Source organism: Drosophila innubila (assembly GCF_004354385.1).
Source record: "Drosophila innubila isolate TH190305 chromosome 2R unlocalized genomic scaffold, UK_Dinn_1.0 1_C_2R, whole genome shotgun sequence".
Lineage (NCBI taxonomy): Eukaryota > Metazoa > Arthropoda > Insecta > Diptera > Drosophilidae > Drosophila > Drosophila innubila.
Window position 1 is genome coordinate 572,632 of NW_022995374.1, and position 24,420 is coordinate 597,051.

The 24,420-nt window shown below is 34.6% G+C and overlaps 1 protein-coding gene across 1 annotated transcript in view; it reads right to left on the bottom strand.

The window, feature by feature from the left end:
• LOC117785965 (histone-lysine N-methyltransferase SETD1B) overlaps positions 1 to 21,380 on the bottom strand; it is a 48,137-nt gene extending 26,757 nt beyond the window's left edge. The window contains exons 1-3 of the mRNA XM_034624259.1: positions 21,362 to 21,380; positions 18,203 to 19,076; positions 641 to 830 (exon numbers count right to left, since the gene is read on the bottom strand). Of these exons, the coding sequence (XP_034480150.1) occupies positions 641 to 830; positions 18,203 to 18,237 (225 nt within the window). The 5' untranslated portion in view covers positions 18,238 to 19,076; positions 21,362 to 21,380. The remainder of the gene's footprint in view (positions 1 to 640; positions 831 to 18,202; positions 19,077 to 21,361) is intronic.
• Positions 21,381 to 24,420: the final 3,040 nt, after the last annotated feature.

The window sequence follows — 24,420 nt, forward strand, 5'->3', positions numbered from 1 at the left end:
GATTTGCTGGTGAGTTAGTTGCATTTGTTTTACGAGTTCTTTTCATGGGTTTTTCACAATGAAAATGATGAAGGATATGTACCATTAAACGGAGCTGCACTCAGAATAATTGTATCCCAAAATAAACAAAAATTTGCCTTGGTTTTGTCTTTTAGGACAACATGTTTTTTTTTTTAAAGAAATTATAAGTTTTTTTTAAGCATTAGTATCTAGTTTTTTTTATTTAATATTTAATTTCTTTGCTGCAAATTTTTGTTATAAGGAAAAATATTTTTTCAAATTTTTTTTTCCTATTTTTAGAACTTTATTTTTAATAAATTATTATTATTAATATTTAAATTCTCATTAATAGAAAGTATGATGGTATGATGATAATTAAAAGAATTTTTAGCTTCACTCATAATTTAAAAACAAAAAAAAAAGAACAATACCAGATTTTGATAAAATTTGCCGATTTAGAAACAAAGACAAACTTCTAAAATGAGAGTAAACTATTTTTCTGAGTGTGGGACTGGTTTAAATTGTTTATAATTGATGGGGTTTGCTACCAAAGCACTACATCAACCATTTACCATTTTTTACTATTAACCCAAAGCGACCAGCACCAAGGGAAGGTGTTCAGTTAATTACAAAGACTCACCTTATCGCCACGTTCCAAGGTCAATGCTGCGGGACTTCGCTGACCAGAGACTCGGTGTTCCTCGTGTTCCAGAGATCTCGGTTGATGCACCAACTGAATCTTTCCCTGCGAAATTTGTATGTAGTTGGGAGGTGGCATTATATCATGCACATCGTCCTTGTCATCTTCATCGCAATCTTTCTCGTTTTGCCTGCGAGTAATAGAGAGGGAGAGAGAAAATAGAGCACAAGATTAATACAAACTGACAGCCTTCAACATTGGATATATATTTCTTAACACTGCAGCCGCCAAGTCTGTGGCGAAAACTTGCTCGACCAGTTTCATATCACACTTCACCACTGTACGACAGTGGGCGTTCGGTACGGTCTTGTGGAGTCGAGTGAAAACGGAGATCGTATCGCACATTGCTGCATAGCTGAAATGTTTCCCAATCCGGCCCATAATCGGGGCCTCGCACCCCTAAGAAGTGTCAAAATTATTGTGTTGGCCCAGGCAGCTGGCCGATAATCTGGAACTCGAATGTTGCAACACACAAATCTCCAAGTGCCTCAATGAGCACACACACACACACACACACACACACCACTACACACTACACTGCCTTTAGTAATGCAATCAAAATCCACTACACACTGATTTGATATGGTAAAAATAGGCAATAGGTAAAATAGGAAATCGAATAACAATTGATAAAAATAAATACCTAATCCTATAGCAGAATTTTAAAGAAGTTCAGAACAAAGAGTATAGCGCAATTTATAAAAAAAATCTACTCAACAAAATGTCAGATCAAAAAGATGAATATAAATATTTCGAAAATATTAAAAATGTATTTGTAATAAAATAAAACTATTGTGTAAAACCGAGCGGGCGACTCTTAGCATCAAAATCAACAGCCAGATTAAAAAGGGGAAATTTTTTTTTAACGAATTTAATAAAATTTCAATGCAGAATGTTATAAGAGCGTAAGCCATGAATAAAATGACATTCTGCATGCAAATCGGTTCAGTTTTGATAAAGTTATGTCAGTTTTAAGTTGGTTACACTTTTAATCCAGCTACTTTACAAGTCAAAATTTTTGTCCGATTTCACATGAATTTTTACAGAAAAATGAAAGGTCTCAGAATCAAGTTTAATGTGTTGTGAAAACTTGAGATTTCAAATTTTTAATTTTCAAAATATCAAAGGGGGGACCCTTACCACCAAACCATGGCTATAATCAAAAAATATAAAATTTTCAAAATAAACCAAATTTAAATGCAGAATGAATTTAGACGACAAATAATGATCAAAATGACATTCCGATTGAAAATCGGTTAGGTTTTAGCAAACTTATAAGAGATCAAAGTTTATTAAAAAATGTCAAAAAATGTTCTGTGACAATTGATACGCTATTATTGAATTGACCCAATATGGCTGGGAAGCATATCGATTATTGCACCTGTATTCGAAGAGAAGTATGAATAATTGTAGAAACAGGAGCAGGCGGAGTTAAGACAAGGTGAGGATGGGAATCATTGGACTCTCTAGTTTGCATGTCATATTGAATGTGAACGGATAGCGTGCACACATGTCGACCATAACCCGATTGCTAACAACAACAGCTACAACAACTTCAACAATTTACTCGTTATTTTTTCAAATTGAATTTGCGAGTTAAGTGCAAATAATTTGATAAAATTGGCACTTGGAGGCATTCGAGTGGGCAAACACCAAAGAGCCAAGACGTCAGCTACAACTGCAAACACTGGCCAAAATGCCAGTCGTCCAGTCCATTCAGCCAACTGACAATCCAGTTTCAGTTTGGTCAACTCAGTCAACTCGCTCTCCTAACTAGACTCAAATAAATGGACGGACAAAGCTGAAAAACAATCTAACAAGCTAATCGCACAAAATGTTTCGTTTCATGTTTGATGTTGTCTCAGTCGTAGTCTCCCTCTTCTCTCCTCTCTTCTCCCGCTACTCTCTTTTTTTCCCTCTTGTTGCGGTTGCAGTTGCAGCTTGGAGTTGGAGTTGACGTTGACACCAGCCAAGTGGGCAGTGGCCAAAACGTTAACTCTGAATACTCAGAGTCAAAGACAGATTCGGATTTCATGCGTTTGCATCTGCAGACATTTGTGGCAAGTTTTTAGACCCTGTACCTAATAAATTCAAAAGGGTTATTAAGTTTGTTGAAATTTGTTGAAGACTGCAAAAAGTATATAAATTCTTGATCTGCATCAATAACTATAATAGATTCAATATATCAAATAACAAGAGAGATTTTGAAGTTATAGCCTTGAGAGCCTCGAGAGCAGCATTCTAAGTTGTTTGAAATTAAATACAGGGTCTCTCATAGTCGGGTTCTCTGTGGTCTGTCGTGTTCGTACTATTTCACTTTGCTTTTCAATGCGGCCCACGTGCTTTAGTAGAATTTCTATGCGCCTTTGATTTATGATCATCAAATAAAGCAATCAAAATCAATTTAACTGTTATCAAGCTCGCCAAATGGCAACTGGTTGTGCGTACTAAAGACTCTCCGTCTCTATCCCTTCCCCTCTTGCCCGCTCTTTCTGTGTTGCGTGTTGCACGTGAGTCATGCCTCCATTCGATTAGATGCAACCTTAATTAGCGAGGCATCGATGGCAAGTCAAAAGACCAACTAATGACATTACAGAGCCTTAATTAACAGCCAACATTCTCTCATTGTCATTGTCATTCTCTCCATTTTGCAATTCCCTGCGTTTTCACTGTTCTTTCACCGCTGATTTCACTGCTCCCTTCACTGCTCTATTCAATCAATTGACAGTGAAATAATGCATGCATCGTGCTGCAAGGTGCAAAGTGCAGACATTGCACTTTGGGAATCTAATTTAGCACCGGGCACGATGAGTGACTCATTCTCATTCTCATTCCCCCAAAGCGTTCCTTTTAAGGTGGACACCACGCCAAGCCCAGTGACAATCAGACAGGCAATGCAACTTGCCACTTGCAACAGCCACAACATTTGCATGCCCCCATCAACTTCTGGCTTCCGTTGGCACATAAACCATAAAGAATGCAAATATGCATGGACTGCATACACAACAGAAGCTTTAAAGAATATACACGACTAGCAAATACCCGAACTTGGTAAAGAATTTAATGTATACTTAAGAAACTAATATATTCATCGATTATACAAATATATAATGAATATAATATATGTAAGTTTAAACATTTCTATAGAAAACATACAATACCTGATTACAAAGTACCGAGTAAATAATTTAATTTATAGTAAAGAAACTAATATATTCATCGAGTATAAATATATGTTTTAAATGTAATATACGTAAGTTAAACTTACATTTGAATAGAAAAAAATGCAATAACTGACTACAAAATACCCGTACTTAGCTAAGAAGTTGAGTAGTAGTTATTAAATACAATGTTATGAATGGGCAACAATTCGATTTGTTGTTTTTACCCTGACTTTTAAATACCCTTTCTTAGTTAAGAGTTATTTGTGTAGATGCTTATTCAATCGATTGATTTGTTTGTTAATACAAAAATTTGTTATATTAATACTCTTCGAACATTTATTTATGGATAAATATAAATGCCTGATTACTACATACCCGTATTTACTTTAGAGTTAACTATAAACAGTTAAAATATTAAGAGCTTAAATGGCTCAAAATTTATATGTAAATATATATAATAGAACTTACTTATTTCTTAAAGTTTAGTTCTTACATAACATGGGCATAAGCTTAACTAATATGCCACAAAAAGTCAACATGGTAAAGGTGCCACATGAAAAAATATATTTATATATTTTCCTGTGATAACGCGTACAACGTGAATGTTGCACATTCGTCAACAGCGGAAGGAGAGAAGAGTGTGAGTGGCAGTGGCAGTGAGGAAGAGAGAGAGAGGGAGAGAGATGGAGCAAGAGCAGTCCATCCGACTGTCCGTCCGTTCATTTGGTCATTCGGTTAATCCCTCACTCTTTGTGCCGCATTCGTTTACTGATTATGCGTTTTATGTGACGACCATAAATTTCCGCTGTCGTTTCGCCAACTCCGCCCTTTTTCCCCTGTTCCGCCTACCCCCTCCCCCACCCCTCTCCTTTCCCTCTACCCCCTCTTTCCTGAACACTCAGTGCTTATCAATGGGCAGTTGCAGTTGGCATACATAAATATTGCGCATAAAAAAATAAGTAGAATCTGGCAATTTCCTTCTTTATTTTTGTTGTATAGCAGCCACAACGAAAGTCCCCAATAAGGAGTCCCCATTTCGATCCCTGAAACTGAACGGATCCGACACTTAAGAGCGATTTATGGAAAGTAATTATGTTTCGTATGTAACTTTTTGGTTCTTATTTGATGTGCTGTAATTGAGGGTTGACCACTGAGCAGATAAGCTCTGAATGTGCTCTAGATTGTACTCTGTTTAATTATAGCCTCTTCATTTTTGCGAATTAAAAGATAAATAAATACTAAGAGACTTTTAAGTGGGAAAATCAACTGTTGAAATTTTGTATATTTTTGATTTAACTAAATTCTTGACTAATTACCGAATTTGCATTTACAACTTGATTGCAGCTAAAAATTAATTAAAAGCAACCTCTTGACTGGCATTCATACACAATTTGAGTTAAGTACCATCACAAACACACACAGTCATATAATTACTGGCTATTATAGAGCGTTTACACCTACTGTTCCAATACAAAATGCGAAATTTGCATAAAACGCGTTGAATTAATTCGACAGACACGAAAATCCCAAAGCGCCCAAATATATCTGACAACTATTTGTTTGTGTGAGTGTGTGTATCTACAGTCGCGTTCAGCTATTTTAACACACCACATATTTGACCATGATATGCTTTAAATAATAATAATAATAAAATTATAATTCATTGAGTTGATGTGCTTAAATATTCCTTACAAATATTATTTCGATTAAGAATAAATGTTATAATTCTATATAAATAAAACTTTTTGTCCTAATTCACTCACTCACTGACTTACTGAACATTGCACATCCCAAACCACAAGACGTAGGGGGCTGAAATTTGCAAACAACATAGCTAAGACGATTTATACACATTATAAAAATTGCTTAGTATGAAAAACATTATTTTTTATTTTACTTTTAGATTGTAGATGTTTTAGTATATTTTACATCTTGACCAAGTTTGGTCTAAGTCGGGAGGCTATATCATATAGCTGCCATAGAAACAATTCATAAAAATGAAATTTAAATTAAAAATATGAATGAATATTGAGTCAAAAATGCTACAAGCGACTGTAAATGTGTGTAGATGTGTGTGTTTAAGTTTTAAAGCGCTGACAACGAGGTCGACAGTGCAAATAATTTACAGTTCTGCAATAATTTTTGACTGCAATTCACAATTTACAATTCGAAAGCTGCCACCGCCCCCGCTCGTCGCATTGAAAATCGAAGTCGAAGTTGAAAACTCTGAAAACTGAAATCTGAAAATAACGCCCAACTGTCCAACTGTCAAGTTAAGTCTAGTATGCAGCTCTCTGTTTGCTTTGCTTGTGGTTCTGTCTAGTGGTTTCTTGTGGTTGTGTCTCGTGGTTGTGGGTGCCCAAGTCGCTTTATTGGGGCGTGGGCGCCGCCCAATGGTCACTGACCACACGCAAATGCAGATGCAGATGCAGATGGAGACAGATACAGAGACATACACTTAAAGAAAAGGTTACCTTCTAAAATCAAGAACATGCATATTACATATCAAATCATCAAATTACTGTTCCTCTTTCTAAAAAATCGCAGCTTTTAAAATTTTTTCATATATTTCAAGTAAAACCAATAATGTTGGGGTTCGAGTCCCGATCTTGCCAAGGATGAACACACTTATTAAAAGAGTATTTATAAAAATTCCAAGCCAAAAACATGTATATGTATTAAAACTGCAACAAAAATATTAAGAAATTAAGCCCTAACTTAGTTATCTTGAGTATTTGAGATCATATTTGCTCTTAAAAATTAAAGAATTCTTGATCTTATTACAAAAAACTTGGTTCTCTTAACAATTTTTCTTAAAATCATTTTGTGTGTTCTAACTTTAAAAATAATATGATTTTAGATCTCTTTTTTTTGACCAAAACTCTTAGATCCAATAATTTTACCAAGTTTTTTATCAGTGTATATTCCGTCTGAGACACGCCACATTGGAGAGAAAGAGATTTAAAGCCAGCATCCTCGGGGCACAACAGTTTTCCAAGAAAATGCAGCCGGAGTTGAGTTGGGGCTACTGTCTGCCGCCAGAGGAATTTTGATTTGTAAATTGCATAATTTATGCGACTAAAGATCGATTAATGGTGGTGGCGTATTGGCCTTTTATGGTAATTGACAAAAGCGCGCTGAACAATGCCCCAAACACACCACACACACACACACATATACACATACACTTACAGTAAGCCATGTAATTATGTGGACAAAGTAAAAAAAATCTCTATATATGTTTTGTTTATAAATAAAAACAATGTTTCGGTTGGTTTCTATATTTAAAATTAGTTAAGTTAACCTCTAAGTACCATAAGTTTCTATAAATAAATAAAAAAATAAAAAGGAAAACCGAAAATTTTTTATTTTTATTTAATATATGTAAGCTATGTAAGTTTTTTTTTGTCAAAACAATTAATTGAGCAACTGTAGATGCGAGTGTATTTAGTATGAAGTGTATGCAAATCCGAGGCAATTGTTAATTTATTCATGAGCCAACTGAAACGGGCTAAGCTTCCGTTATACTCGTAAATCCTCGTGTTGCACGCTTCGTTGCACATTCTAAAGGGCCGCCAATTCAGTTCAGTTCTGTTTTAGTTGAAGTTTCAGTTGTAACCCATTTTGCAGAAATGTGAAACAAAACCCAAATACATTCACATATAGTATACGAGTATTCGTACTCGTACTCGTACTCATGACGGGTACTCAACCATCCATCCATGCAGCAGCAGCATAACCCAAATAGGCGTGTCCAAGTCTGTTTACAATTCAAATGGGGTCTTCTTCTCTCTTCTCTTCTTTCTTCTCTTCTCATTTCATTCTTCGTGTGCATTGCAAAAGTGCAAAAAGTGTGAAGCAAAGTCAAACAAGCGAACAAAGTGGCAAACAGCGTGTCAGCCAAAAAGGATGCATTTACGTTGCAGTTAGATTAGAAGATGCAACCCATTCCCCCCCCCTTCCACACACTCCTCTTTCGCATTGTTTGTGCCTCAGCCTCCATAAGTCTGTGGCACAGTGGGAGAAATTGTTGACATATTTAAAAAAAACAACAACCGTCTTATTGCTCGACTCATTTGAATCAGCTATGTTGTCTGAAAATTACAGCTTCCTAGGTCTTACGGTTTGGACTACACAGTGATCAGAGAGTCGTTCAGGACAATCAGTTTTCTTAAATAAATTTAGATTAAATCAAATATTTATTTATTTAGTTTTTGCTTGAAATTTATGTCGTCCTTAGATTTTTTAGGACTCTTAAGAAGTGTAAGAAATATTAGACTGTGCTCAAGTGAAACTTCTGTGATTCGAGTCTAATTATTATTTCTAAAATAAACAAATTGTCTTGCGCTAGATGAGCGACTTCGCCCACTGTGAGTGGGTGTGATTAATGTAATGTGAAATTTGAGTTGTTGTTTTTGCCATTAGGTGGTGCATGGTGCATGCATCTCATTTCAACACTCCTTGTACTCGCTGACAATGTGTTGACTGTTGACAATCTTGTCGAACACACATACACACACACACACACACACACGCACACACACATATGTTTTGAAGAGTGTATCAATGACCCAAATCTTTGTTTTTTGGGCATCTCTTTGGGCGCCCTTCCGCTTGCGAGTTTAACTGATTTTAAGCCCACACTTGAAATTTGCATAATTTGACGACATGACACGAAGAAAAAAGTATCTGTGTAAGATTTATTATTGGTACACACGGTATACGGGTAAAAAACTGATGCGATAACCATCATATAATTGTGCTGCGGTTTTGTGGCGATTGACTGAAAGCAGGAAATCATCTACATACAACTCTACATCAAAATAATTGAGTGATCGCATCGTTGTAATAAGATCTCTGCCACAAATGTAATTGTGGCAACCAAGTATAAAACAAAACAAAGACGGAAAGAAACTACAATCAAGAAAACAAGGTATGAAAACTTAAAGTTTGCTGCACTGTGGTTTGATTTTTGTTGTACCAATCACTGATTAAATTTAATTAATATTACAACAGAGATCTATACAAATAAAATTTCTTAAACGAATTTTACAAAGTTTAAATTCAGAATCAAGTGGATGATGATGTTCGAACAAATATCATATTTTCTAGGTCAACAAAATTTAAATGCATAATCATTTGAGAGGCTAAATCATGATCAAAGTGACATTCTGCTTGAAAAAGGGTTAAGTTTTAGCAAAGTTATGAGAGATAAAAATTTTCGAAAAAACGTCAAGGGGTATGTATGGAAAATTGGATGATAGATGGCTTAGAATCGAAAAAATATCAAATTTTCTAGATGATACAAATTTAAATGCAGAATGAATTAAGAGGCCAAATCATGATCAAAATGACAATCCGCTTGAAAATCTGATCATTTTTAATGAAGTTATGAGAGATCAAAGTTTTCGAAAAAACGTCAAGGGGTATGTATGGAAAATTGGATGATAGATGGCTTAGAATCGAAAAAATATCAAATTTTCTGGATGATACAAATTTAAATGCAGAATGAATTAAGAGGCCTAATCATGATCAAAATGACATTCCGCTTGAAAATCGGATAATTTTTGAAGAAGTTATGAGAGATCAAAGTTTTTAAAAAAATGTCAAGGGGTATGTATGGAAAATTGGATGATAGATGGCTTAGAATCGAAAAAATATCAAATTTTCTGGATGATACAAATTTAAATGCAGAATGAATTAAGAGGCCTAATCATGATCAAAATGACATTCCGCTTGAAAATCGGATAATTTTTGAAGAAGTTATGAGAGATCAAAGTTTTTAAAAAAATGTCAAGGGGTATGTATGGAAAATTGGATGATAGATGGCTTAGGATCGAAAAAATATCAAATTATATAGATCATCAAAATTTAAATGCAGAATTAATTAAGAGGCCAAATGATGATCAAAATGACAATCCGCTTGAAAATCTGATCATTTTTGATGAAGTTATGAGAGATCAAAGTTTTCGAAAAAACGTCAAGGGGTATGTATGGAAAATTGTATAAAAAATGGTTTGGTAGTCGAAAAATATCAAATTATCTAGATGAAAAAAATGTAAATGCAGAATGAATTAAGAGGCCAAATCATGATCAAAATGACATTCCGCTTGAAAATCGGTTAAGTTTTTCCAGAGTTATGACAGGCTGAAGTTGGACAGACTTTCGAATGTGACAAGTTCAAGAAAAAAGTGGTTTATTGTACATATTATCGATACCGATAAATCATTGCAAATGTCATTTGAACTTTAATGGGGTGGCAAACTGTCTGGCAACTGAATCCGATCAATTGACACTCAAATAGGGCGCCAACTTCAAATGGCCCGATTGCTGTTCACATTTGTAAATATTTATGCAAATACAAACAAAGAAATGTAAATACCACTACAACAGGGAAGAAAGGGGAACAGGGAATGAAAATGCCTATGCAAATGCAACGAATTAAACCACAGAAAAATAGAAATAGAGAGAGAAACTATTGCCAACATGTCACGCTTTGTGTTTGCGAGCTGCGATTCCGGGAATCGAGCGAAGCAATCGCAAAACGGAAGTCAAGTGGACACTTTGTGTTTACCTGGTCAAACACTTCAAATGTCAACTGATTGACGTTCGAAGCCAAGTCTTTAGCCCCCACCCTCCTCCTGGTTCTCATCGCTAAACAAATATAGAGAGTATCTGTACACAGAGACAAAAAAGCTGTATGCCCTCGAATTAAATATTTGCATAATCTTGTAATTCATCTATATATATAAGACTCTTTGTCCTGACTCACTGATAATTTAAAGTCCAAGCCATAACCCTAGAAGTCAGAAATTTGCTCACAACTTAGCTGAGACAATACTTGGTATTATTACTGATTATTATTTAAGTAATCGGTAAGTAAGTAAGATAATTAAAACTTTGAGAAGAAATAAAGTTTAAAAGTTTTTTTGCTCAGTGTATGTACACACGAGTTTGAATCTGAAGCTTGTGCGCATTTCTGAACATAAAGGAAGCCGTCAAGGTGCAGCCATCAGTTTAGAAAGTTATTTGCATGCCACATTGCGCCGTCGAGACTTGAATGCTGATTTCCACATTGGCAACATTTTTAGTTACCAGTTATCAGCTATCATTTATCAGCTGCCTTCAAGGACAATGGCATGCTAATTATTTGGGGACTGGGACTGCAAATGTGTTTTTGTGGCTAAGTTAACCTGGCCAGCACCCTAATGACCTATAAACACAAGCTCAATATGCCATTTCCGCAGTTATGGAATAGATAACGCACTCTCCCCATTGTTGTCTGTCATCCACCTGTGACACACACAGTCATAAACAAATGTATACATACACGTATATCTATTTTATTTATCAAACAAACAACAACAATAGTTGGAGCTGCCTCTGAGCGGTTGTAAAACGCGTCGACGCCCCAAAATTGTGGTATTGTGGGGTCTCTCAGTGGGTCGATGTCGGAAACTGGGCGTGTTTTAGATGTATGGAAAGCAAAGAAGCTGTTTTTAGCGGGAAAAAGGTTGAAAGAAAGCTATAAATATTTAAAAATAACGGTTTGGCCTGTACAATGATCAATCACTCAGTCAGTCAGTCAGGATAAAGAGTTTTATTTTTATAAATGCCAAATGTGATCAATTTACTAAAATTTCAAATAGTTTTATAGTGGAAAAGTTGTAAACTCTTTGACATTTAAATCAATATTATTAATTTATCAAGTTTTATCAAGAATTAATTTAAAACAAATCAGAATTCCCGACATTTTTGTTTTCATCTAACAAATAGATTTTTAAAAAGGTCAGTTTTGGCATAAAAACTGCTGTTTTGGCAACACTGATGTGTAGTCAACCTCCCCTGCATTTATTTAGAAACAGGTTTGCGTTTAAAGCAAACGTTAAGGGCAAACTTTTAATTAGAAAACAAGTACAAACTGCTGCAAAAAAAAGGAAGAAATTCTATATACTACATACATATAAAAAAAGAGAGAAATATTTTTGTATAAATATGGACATGAGTATGTTAGATGAAACACGCGTTCATTGCCTTTGAAAAAGAAAAAAAAAATATACTTTGCATGTTTGACTTCAATAAACATAACAAAACTGAGCAACTAACTATTTGGGTAGGTTAGGGTCATTCCACGCATTAAAGCTGGAAATTTATGATTGAAACTTGTGGTCCCTAACAAAAACCCGCCTTATTTGGCGTCCTCCGGCTCAGACAGCGATAATAAATCGCTTGGCTGACATTTGCGCTATAGGCGTACATATTCATATGTCAGCTGCTCATTAAAAAGGTATTCATCATTATGTATAACATATAGTGACTTGGGATGCGATGTGACTGCAATTGTCACACCCAAATTGAATCTGTATTTGTGTCCGTTGTATCTTTGTATCTGCATCTTTGGAATTGAAGCTGTTGCTGTAGAAGACTCTCTTTGCAGTGTGTTTGCTGTCAAAAGACTGAGAAGACAGACGCCTACTTCTTTCCTTTCATTGTACTTATTTCGAATACACTTTTTTGCGGCACTTAACCTATATTAAATTAATTTTTTGAAGTTTGAATATATTTAAAAATAGTATGGTCTAACGGATATTTTTATTAAATAATTATTAAAAACAAGAAGAGTTTTTTAAACTGTTAGCTTTGTCAATCTGTAAGTGCATTTGAAATTCGTCTTGATGCGTTTAACTTAGAGTTGTAGTTTCGTTTTCTTTTTGAGAAATTGTTCAATAATTTTCTTTTGATTCGGCCTGTCTCTCTGTCTGTCTGTCTTTGTGTCTCCCCTTTTGTGTGCAACGTTATGCGATATGTGCGCCACTTTGGCATATGATGGAATTGACACTTCAGTTGCTGTGACAGGCGATGCGCGGGATGGACACAGATACAGATACATTCACAGATACAAATAAAAATATACAAACACAAATACAAATTCACACTCAGATACAGATACAGAGACATAGATGTGAGATAGTGCACAGACGACGCACTTGAAATGCATAAAATGGCATTTCTTTTATGCGTCGAAGCGTGAATGGAAAGGGGATTGAAGAGCTGGGTGGTAAGGGGGGTAGTGGGTACAGAGGGGAGTACTATTGTGGGTGGAAGTGAAGTTGAAAATGTGTTGTTAGCTCTAATGGCGCATTTATGACAGTCAGACAGTCTGGCAATGAATACAAGAGGGTGTCGAACAAAAAACTAAGAGAGAAGAAAGAAGAAAGAAACAGAAGAAGAAGCAGCTCCTGGGGTCTCTGTGCATATGATGGAGTGTGTGCTCTATCTACATATCTATCGATCAAGTGCCAGGGCTGGCACACGCCCTATAAACACGAACAAACGAAGTATTTGTTTAGAATTACATTAAACTAAAGACAGACTTAAATGCGACACAATCATGGCAATGAAAACATATGTAGAATCAGCTTTCAAGTAATTTAAGCCCGATTTAAACGACACATTTTCGATTGGAACTTCAGTAGAAGCTTCAGCATAAAATAATTGAGTGAAGTAAACAAAAGTTCATTAGATCAACGTATGATTAAAAATTAAATTAAATAAGAAATGCTCCCAACAAAATAAGTTAAGTATAAATTTTAGAATAGGTCAATTCTTTTTTTGAAGTGACCTGATGATAATATAAATAATTACGTAAGTGAATAGTGCCTTAGATATAGGAATGTTTACCTATAATCAAAATAAATAAAAAATTAAAGACTCAGTCTTATCGTTTGCTTTACGACCCATTAACGAAGTAATTAAACCAAAAAAAATGAACCAAAAACATGTATATACTTCTGTTGTAATTGTTAATTGTCAAATACTCGATAAGTTAATCAACAACTGCGCATATCCGGTAATTGCAGCAAGCAGCCCCAGTTTCCTAAGGGTATTGTAATCTAAGCTCGAAATTAGCGCGAGGCTATCAACTACAACTACAACGACAAATACAAGTATACAGATACAGATACAACTGCAAGATACGAATACAGATACACGCCTATTACATACGCTTAAGTAGTACACTGAGTGTCGTGTAACAGTAACTGCGAAGAGTTTTTTCCCACCGCCTCACGCTTTGTTGCATCCCACTTCCTTTTAACCCATAAGGCAATTCGTATCTCATACCTCGTACACTGAAGAAAAAAAAATTTCGTAATAAGAACTAACAACTTAAAAATTCTCAAAGTTAGTAAACAAATCTTGTTTTTAAGAACATTTCAAATAAGTTCAAGTTCTTATTAATAAGAATAAAATGTCTTTTATTCAAAGACCACAAATAAAATAATTATAAAAAGTTCTTAAATACTTAACACAGCAAATTAAAAAACAAGTGAACTTTATAATATTTTTATAAATATTTCTCTTTAATATGTTTTTTCTTGACTCTAACCAGAGCGCCACGGTTAATACCATTTATTGCCATGAAAATATAAAATTGTTATATTTTCCTAACAATTTAAGATTTTTGTTTATATACTTATACTCTTAATATTAATAATTTGGTCTAAAAATTGTCTTTTTTAAAGAACAAAATATGTTCTTAATTTTAGAAGTTCGTTCTTTTTCTCAGTGTACCTCGTATGTAAGTGGCACATGCGCAGCGTCACAAGTTGTCAGTTGAACACAAAATATAAAGAACAGAAGATACATTTGATAAGTCCACAATGAGGTAAGAACAATGAGACCAAGGCGAAATGAGCACAAAAAGGAAAACGCCATGGGGGCTAAACTAAAACTAAAACTAGAACCAAAAAGCCAAAGCAAAACAAACAACAATGGCGCTAAACTGACGTTCTCTTTGTTGTTGTAGTTGCTGTTCCCATATCCGTAACCGTAGGGTATTTTGGTAGGGTATACAAAAGGCAACACGAAGTAACAGAACTTGCAGCAAACAACAACAAAATTACTTATTTACAGGGTATGCTTCAGTGGCGAACTTTATTTATGAAGTATCTCTCTTTTATTTTCACTATTTATGTAAAGTAAAATTTTAAAAATAAATTATTAAATTACTTGTTTATTTTAGTTTGAAATTTATTTATTTGCGAAAAAATTCAACAATATTTAAATCACAAAATTTTTGTTTAAAATGTGTTAAATCATCAATAGGGTATCTCAAAGTCAGTTATTCCACTTGGCTAAGCATCATTATTTCTCCCGTATCAATCATAATTAGACGCACAGTAAATGCAAGTTCTTAAGATACTTGAATGAAAATAATTGTATCTTATGGATGCACAAAGTCAGAGCATCATTTTCTGACCGGTTTGAGCTTTATTTCTTCTCAGTTTCCCGTCTTTTTAAATGATCATACTAAGCACTTGTTTTGATATGCGTGAGAATTTATCATATTTTGACTGTTTTTCTGAGTTTCGGAAGGTTTTCAGAGTGTTTATTGTGCTACGATGGATCTCACAAATTGTGGCAAACTTTGACTTCAGTTTAAGATTGGGGAGTTTTAATGCTTGTGCCCACATAAAATGTTTAATGTTTAATAAAGTGTGTTATGTCTTTCGTGTAATTATTTTTAGCTTTAGTCGCGCTTGATTGCCACATTTTACGTGCCGTGCCCCCACCGACGAGTGAAGTGAGAAGGGGGGAGAGGAGAGGGGGAATGAAGCAGCATCGCAGGCGTTTCTAAGCGTTTAATTCCAACGAAATTTGTGTGTGGGCCTTTAAGATTTTAAGCCACAACATGCTGTCTACATGGTTCAGCATTGTGCATCTTATACACTCTGAGAAAAATGCGATTATATTTTAAATATGATGTAAAAAATACTATGTACAATGTATGGTAAATATGAATTAACATAATTTTAGTACATTTTATTTTAAATACAAAGTTGCAACATATTTAATTTAATTAATTTTTAAATTATTGTATTTAATTTTAATAAGCTTTCAAATATGACTGCATTTTTTCCAAGTGTATGCATGCAACATACAACTTGCCACACTATGCAGATGAGAACGCCACCTACAAACTGTGTTAGGCCTCAGTTTGGCTCTGGGTTGAGTTTTGGGTACGAGTTTCGATTTCTATTTGCACAGGTGTTCTTTTAGCACCTGGCCTCAGAGTATGTTGTTGATGTTGTTGTTGTGTTTCGGGGGCATTTGTTTAGTACAGTTTAGTTTTTCCCCGGGGACTGTCAACGTTAAGTGCTAAAAGGCATTTGCCTGCACTTTTCTGTAATAATTAGCACATCATGACTTGTAAACAGCGGCTACTAATAAAACTCAGTCTACCCTCTCTCTTCCCTTCTCTCGACACTCTTGTTTGTCATATATCCAAGGCTTTTAGCTTTCTGAGTGGGTGTAAATTATGTAGAAGACAAGAGACAATATTGGAGCATGTGATGGTCTTTTGTAGAGTAGAGCAGAAACAAAAAAAAAATAAAACAGGTAAAAGATGCGATATTATATTTTATGTCAGTTCGTTAAAAATGTTAGAGACATGGAAATAACATCTTTAAAATATTAGTATTGCATTACAATTTTAAACTAGATTTGAAATCTGTTTGATTAGATTAATTTAAATCATTTTCACAAAACTTTGTCCTGTTTCACTCACTGACTGACTGATCATTGTACAGCGCAAACCATAAGACCTTGGAGGCAATTCTAAAGACTCTTATGAAATTTTGGAGAGGAAAGCACCTTAATTCGAATAAGATATGTGAGTCTATATAATGATATTTCAGTTTTCTACACGCTTCAATGCAATTAGAGGCCTATTCTCTAGTCGAAATGCTTTCCAAGTCATTCATCTCTTGTCTTTCGTCTTTCACGAGTTTCCCACGAATAGCACTCGATAGCTGGATAGGCATAATGACGAATATTATTTGGCAGATGATGTTTTGATTGCGAGGAGTTAATTTCGGCTCTCCAAAGAGGCTAGAAATCACTTGTAGATTTTGATTTTTGGGGCTGCGGGCTAAAACACGCGTCCGCGAAGCAGTTAAGAGTCAATTTGTGGTATAATTCAATTTATGTTTATGGATAAACAAAACAGAAAACAAAAAAAACCGGTTTATGCGGTCAGCAATAGGCTAATAATAAAGATTTTAAACTAATTGGCTCATTTAGCAATTCAAAAATAATAATAATAAAAAACTAAAAAAATCATTACGAGCAGACTTTGCAATTATGATGATGACGATGACGATGTCGATGAAGACGATGAATAATGATCGCTGTCGAAACGTGTAGCATTTTAACAAATCAGCAAATTCATGAGCTCCAATGTCAAATGATGCTGACTGTCATTAATGGAGACGAAGGTGTCTCCTCATTTATTTTTAGCTTTGCAAATGAGCTGATTCTCCCCAGTTCCCAACTTTGTCTCAGTTCAAGCTGTGCTACAAAATTAATTAGATAAATAGAAATAGAAGCAGCTCAGAGCAGCAATTTTTCGGGAACATTGTCCGCGATTTGGGACATTTCGTAAATTGAAAAGCGCCCAGCATTTTGGCTCCCAACTGAACCTTATCGCGAGGGTCATTAAAGACGGAATTGGGCCATGAAAGCGAAGGGACAACAGGAAATAAAGTATAAGAATATTTTGTTAACGAAGCTGGAATACTCTAAGCTAATTCGCACCTTCAAAAATTGGGGAGATATGGATTTTATCGAACATTTTTGAACTGTGCAAATGAATGAAATTTAGATGTAGAATGAATTTGATGGCCAAATCATGATCAAAATGGCATTCCGCTTGAAAATCGGTTGAGTTTTAATTAAGTTATGACAGTTCGAAGTTAATCACACTTTTGATCTAGTCACTTTAAAAGTCAAATTTTATACAGATTTCACATGATTTTTTACAAGAAAATGAAAGTTCTCAGAATCAAATTTAAAGTCTTGTTTTTTACTAATTACAATATAAGGAGTTGATTAAAATTGAAAACTTGAGATTTTAAATTTAAAATTTTCAAAATATCAAAGGGGGGACCCTTACCATCAAACCATGGCTATATTCGAATAAAATAAATTTTTCTAAATATACAAATTTTAAATGCAGAACGAATGAACAGGAAAAATCATGATCAAAATGACATTCCGGTTTAAAATCGGTTAAGTTTTAGCCAAGTTATGAGAGATTAAAGTTATGGAAATGTATGGAAAATTGGGTTATAGATAACTTGGTGGTCGAAAAATATGAAATTTGAGTCAAGCACGAGAAATCGAAGACTCTCGTCAAAATGGAGGTTTAGAAAGGGTATCAAACGAGGGACATCATTGATAAAAATAAAACGCAGCAACGGGTCAAATGGTTAACAAAAGACTGGATAACGTAATCTTAAGAGATTGGGGTCTGAAAGGAAGGAAAGACTTTACTCACTTGCGTGCCAGTCGCTTTCTTATGCCCGCGAACATTTTGACTGTTCCTCGATTCTCGATGCGTTCGTTATTCCTTATTGCCTGCTTAATTTCTGGATCTGTTTTTGTTTCTCTCTTTTTTTATGTGTTTTGCTCCACTTTTTTGGGGGTTCCTTTAAATCGTCTTGTTGTAAATTAAATTGCTGATTTCCGGCTGGACACACACACGTACACACGCACACACGCACACACGCACAGTCACGAAAAAAGTGCAAAGCAACAACAAGAAAAACTCTTAAAATTAATTAAAAAACGCGCGTGCGATTCAAACAGCAGGAAAAAAACGCGGCCGAAACGCGCACGCAATTGTCGCCGAATGTTGTTGTTTTTGCTGCTGTTTGCAGTTGTTACTTGGTATTGGTAAATTGTTGTTACGGTTGTTGCTGTTGTTGTTATTGTTATTGGCAGCTTTTTTAGGCCTCATTGCATTGGCATTGGCCCAAGACAAAGCCAAAGTAAGAAAGGCAAGAAACGCGAGAAAAGCAGCAACTGAAATCAATTAACCAAAGTAGCTGCAACAACAATAACAGCAATTATAACGGTATCCAGTGGCAAGTTGAGTTTCATGTTTGTTTTTTGTATGCTTTTCTAACGCTTTTTCCAAATTGTGCAATCACCAGACTATTTTATATATATTTATCCAGTTGACGAAATCAATAATCTGCCTCATTCCCAATTTTTCACTGCTCAGCTGGCTCTTTTCGGTCTTTTTTATTTATTTCATATTTCTCACACGAATACTTTTCTTTGGATGGAGAAGATACATTCACTTGCCCCGTTGACAATTTGTCTTCTTTCACTTTGTTGTTATTTTGTTGTTGTTGTTGTTGATGACACTGAAATGAGGCAAAGAGAAATTCACACATTATTTACAAATTTATTTGATGTGCATCATTTTATTGTTAAAAGGGGAAGACTAAACAAAATATGCTGCTTGTATAATAAATATCATCCAATAATCTAACAAACAAAAAGCTTATACAAAAAAAGCAAGCAGTATGTAACGCCTTAGATCTTATTAACCTAAAAGTTACAAATATTGGTCTTTGAATTTGCATAAATTTTAAAGTTTAAATTTTTATCTAGTTTAAAAATAACAAAAAGCGGCATTTTGAAAAACTTGACCTGCAAGTCGGTGTAATTTGGGGTCAAAGTTAACACTTTCATTGAATTGCAAAGCATAAAAAAGTTTGTTCTTTTTGAACTATCTCAACCGAACTTACAGATTGTGTCTTTATTACCCTTTGTGACACGCTGACTAAATATGTTTAAGATCAGATAACTATATCATATAGCTGTCATAGGAGCAATCGGGTTCAATCTAACCTTTAGTATGAAAATTTTTTAGTTTCTTAAGACATCTTATCCAAACTTACAGATTGTGTATTTGGCGCTATCTGTTACACCCTGACCAATTGTTAACATCGGACTACCATATAATATATTCTTTTAAAAACACTTTATTTAATATTAGCTAATTTTTGTTCTGAGTTTCATCTCATTTTTTATTTTATCTGCTGTCATTTTTGTTAATTGGATGATTGTGCATTGGTTAGCGTATTGAGCTGTCGGCTTGTCTATAATAAGCATCTTTTCGTTGGTTCTTACGTGTCATGCAGCAAATAAGCGATTTATATAATTGACGTGTCGAGTGACAAATTAAAATGTGTCGACAATTCGCTGCATGCTTGTGGCAAGTGGCAAGTGGTTGTGTGTATGTGCATGTGTGTGTGTGTGTGTGAAAAATGCAGCAAGATTTATGAGCTTTAAATGTGATGTAAGTAAAGTAAGCGAATTTTTGTCGATGCAGCTGCTTGTGGCATTCAATGTTAAGGAATGCATTGTGAAAGGTGCAACAGCGAGAGAGGATGTCACATGCAGCTTGCCACATGCCACAGCGGAATTGGGAAACTCTACAAAAGACACAAAGCAACAAAAAAAGAACATCAATCAAAGCGCGTGTAATTAGAGACGAAAGTAACCAAAAAAAAAAAAAACAAGAAAAAAGGGGCGCAGCACTCAGATACAAATACAGCACCGACTATAGATACAGATACATTTGTAATTATGCACGGTGCGCCCTAATGACGCATTTCGTTGGCTGAAATGGGCCAAAGGGCATGCACTTGGCTCAGATACAGATACATTTACATGCACAGATACAGATACAGATACAGATACATGCACAAATACAGATACATTTGCGGCAAAAGCAACAGCTACAAATACAGCTATATTGAGATACAGATACCCATTGAGAGTTACAGATACAAGAGTGGCATGCCAAGCATGACAAAGAACATGTTTTTACATGAGAGAATCAGTTCTGGATTCACAATCCGAATCCGAGTTGGAGTCCGAGTCGGTGCAGCCAGCGTGAACAAGAAGAAGCAGAGGAAGAAGAAGCAGCAGCAACATTAAACGCACAAAACTCACGCACACGTTGTTGCAACATTTGTATCTGTTCTCGTTGCTGTTGTTGTTGTTGTATCTAGAATTGTAGATTGCAACACGTACAATTCGTGCATACAAAAAGCTGTCGCTGGCAATATTGACGAAGCCTACACACTGTGCAAAAAAAACAAGTATTTTGTATGCTAAGCCTATTTTGATAATTTCCAATATGAATTGTTAAAAAATAATACTAAAAATACTGAGCCAACAATTAGAAAAATAACACTTAAATGAATGTAATTTGAATTCTACATTTTGCAATCCTGAAATATTGTTTTAGAAAATGTAAATTAACAAAAAAAGTTACCAAAAATTTTTTTCCAAACCGTATTTCACACTATTTTAATATAATCCCTAACTTTTCATTTTGTATTTCTTACAAAAGTCATTTGAGTATAACCCCTAAGTTTTTCATTATGGAATTCTCACAGAAATATTCTAAATTTGTTTTAGATTTTTTATTCTATTGATATTTTTTTTGTCTTATACATAAATGTTGTTGTACTTGATTAATGAAATTTGTATGCTTATTTTGCGTACTTGATATTAATATCAATTTTGAGTTGTAAGAATCTCAACTAATCAAATCGAAATCCTTTGTAATTAATTTTAGTATGACCCATTTCTCTCTGTGTAAGTTCCCCCATCTTTCTGCTGCGGCATTTACCCCTTGCTTTTACCATCGTGTTATGGTTCATGTTCCGCATTTGGTTGTGCCGCTATTTTAGGTCGTTTCTCCCGCTTTTCCAACGGAAACCTGCAACATACGATATGCCTCAGTGCGCGTGCAATTACCACCGCAAAATAATACAGCATAGAAATGTGAGAGGAATTGAGAAGTTCAGATGCGGGGATGGAGAATGGAGAATGGAGAAAGAGGGATGCAGCTCATAAGTCTGACAAAGTGAAATTCAAGTGGCACGGCCAAAAATAGTGGCATATTATTTTAAAATATGAACAAAAACAAAATATTCAGAACAAAAAAATATATTAAGTACAATAACTTCGGCCAAGCGAAAGATACAAATGTTCTCTTGACGTAAATTCTCGTCAAGTATCTTTTCTATTCCTTTTTTTTGGGGGGCTAACAAGTGCCAGACTTGCAAGTTGCAAGTTGTAAGTTGCCCCATTTTGACGCCCACCCAGCGGACAATTGAATAAGAAAACAACGCAGCTATAAAGGCGTCAATTGTGCAACGTGGCAAGTTGCAAGATTAGAGCACAATACACTCAAATAGCAAAATGGCAAATGAAATTCACAACTGGATTTGTTGATATTACTTCTGTGTGTATGACAGACAGTCAGACAGACGGACTGACAATCTTAACTTCATCCCACACACAATGAGCACAATAGAAGCATGAATTGCTGAGAATTTAATACTTTGATTACTTAACTCCCATTCATTCATCATATCTGATTCTGCAGAAATATTCTTCAATTTATTTTTTAAATTTTATTCAATTTTGCAATAAACTGCTTAAGATTACACCAGGTTATTTTATTCAACTGAGAAATTCAAAATACATAAAAGGTACCAAATTTACTTAGTTTAGCAATTGTCTATTTAGGTATATATCCAAAAAAATGTATCTCTCAGATACTTTATCTATTTGAGCATCTAGTTTGTCATTCTAGATCTTTTTAATTTTCATAGAAACTATTAATTAATTTTCTATTCATCAATCTAACATACTTCTACTTTTTAAAATAAATGTTGCAATTTTATTATCGAATGCTGAAGCTTAAGTTTTATAATCAAAAGCGGCATCTCTTAGATACAATTCTCTATGAGAATATTTGCCTCTTTATCTAAGCTCATAATTTACTATTCCATCTTCAGTTTTATAGCTATTTTATTTAAATAGAGTCTGAGTCTGGTTCTGGTTCAGAGTCTCAGTCTGAGCCAGTTTATGGTCCCTTATTCACGCTAATTACTTTAACAAACTGTGGGACAAAAACATCATCCACATTAGCGTTAGCATCGAAATTTTATGGCTCGCAAATAAAGTGGAATACGGATTTCAATGCTAATCCAATTGGCCAAAAGCATTTGGCTCCCGGGCTCTGTTTTGTGACTCGTTATCTGGCAATCTTCATGGGTAGATTGTGGTATCTCAAAGTCTCTTTGCATTGGCATAGTTTCTTTCTCTTTCGACTTGACTGACGCATTTTATCGACAAATGTAAAAAACCATTTACTTTAAGATAAGACTAGACTGATTTATAGCAATAAGAATAATGCTCTCTCTTTTTTTTTTGGAGGGAGTGTAGTGTGTGTGTGTGTGGCAAGTTGCAAGCTGAATTTGCTAATATGCCACTTACGATGTCACAGTCAACAAATTTGCCTTCGGCAAACAACAATCAGAGCAGGATTAGGGACAAACAATTAAATTCCCTGCGGAGTAAATAGACTCATGTCATTGATACAGAGGCTGAAAACACCTTGCCAGCTGCTACACTGATAAAAAAACCAGCCTCAAGAAAATGTATTTCAAGAAAATTTATCTTGCATAGTTTGTTCTTAAAATAAAAAAGGTATTAAAGGCACATTTTTAAAAATACCTAGCCCGAAAGATATGAAATATATATCAAAGTACAATAAACATATTATAAATCTTATACTTGGCTAATTATTATTTTGAATTTATTGTCTTGAGTATTTAAGAACATTTACTCGTGTACTTATATTTTTAATCTTGAAAAATATAAATTTTGGATCTTTTTATTAGGAACTTGTTCTCATTTGAAATAAAATATATAAATTGTATATTATCGGCGCAATTTTTGAACCAAACTTCTTGATTTTTTAAACATTTATTTATCAGTGTACCTGCTCCATTCACCTGTCGTTTTCTCGAGTGGATTTTCAGTTCGATTGAAACTTGACATCATAAAGTTTAAATTGAGTTTTAGTTTATAGTTTAACACGCCATTTTATTGGCTGTTCTTTCTGGCGCAAAAGTTTCCTTGTTATTTTCGGGTTGAATGGTAATTTGATTGCAGTTGCAGCCAAAGTTTTTCATATCCCATATGGAAATATGAAAGTTGAACACTCGATTAAGAGCTAAAGTCTAAAGCAAACACAACACAACTTTTGAGGTGTGTGTATTGGGACACACCTGCCCAGTTCTCTAATTGGACACATCATAAACATGTACATTAAATCTCCGACTTTTGCCTGAGCATCTTGCGACAAAATTAAACTAAATGGCACTTCAAATAAAGCGCTGACAACTTTTGCGGTTTTTTGATGGCCCGACAACTGACAAAAAAAAAATAAAAAATGAAAAAAATGAACACATAAGAGTGCAGTACACACACACACACACACACACACACACTAAGATCAATGATGCAATCGGGACTGAAAAGATCTTTTGGGTGGTCGTCAGAAGAACGCGCATATTTCCCAGATTTATGATTTGTTTATTTTGCGTTCTCATTTTCAATATTCGCTGCATTCGCTTGCATACCCGGCGAAGATAGAAAGTATAGGGTATACACAATAATATCACATGAAAATTTACTGTAATAGTTAGCGATAAAGTAAACTGTTAATTTAAAGAAATCAATACTTAGAAAATTCAGAAATGATTTTTTTAATGCCGCTTAATATTTTTTTTAATTTTTATTTCATTGTGAGGGAATGATTTTATATGATTCTAAATGAAAGGGTCGACAAAATATAAAAAATGTATGCTTAAAAGTTGTCACAACTTAAAC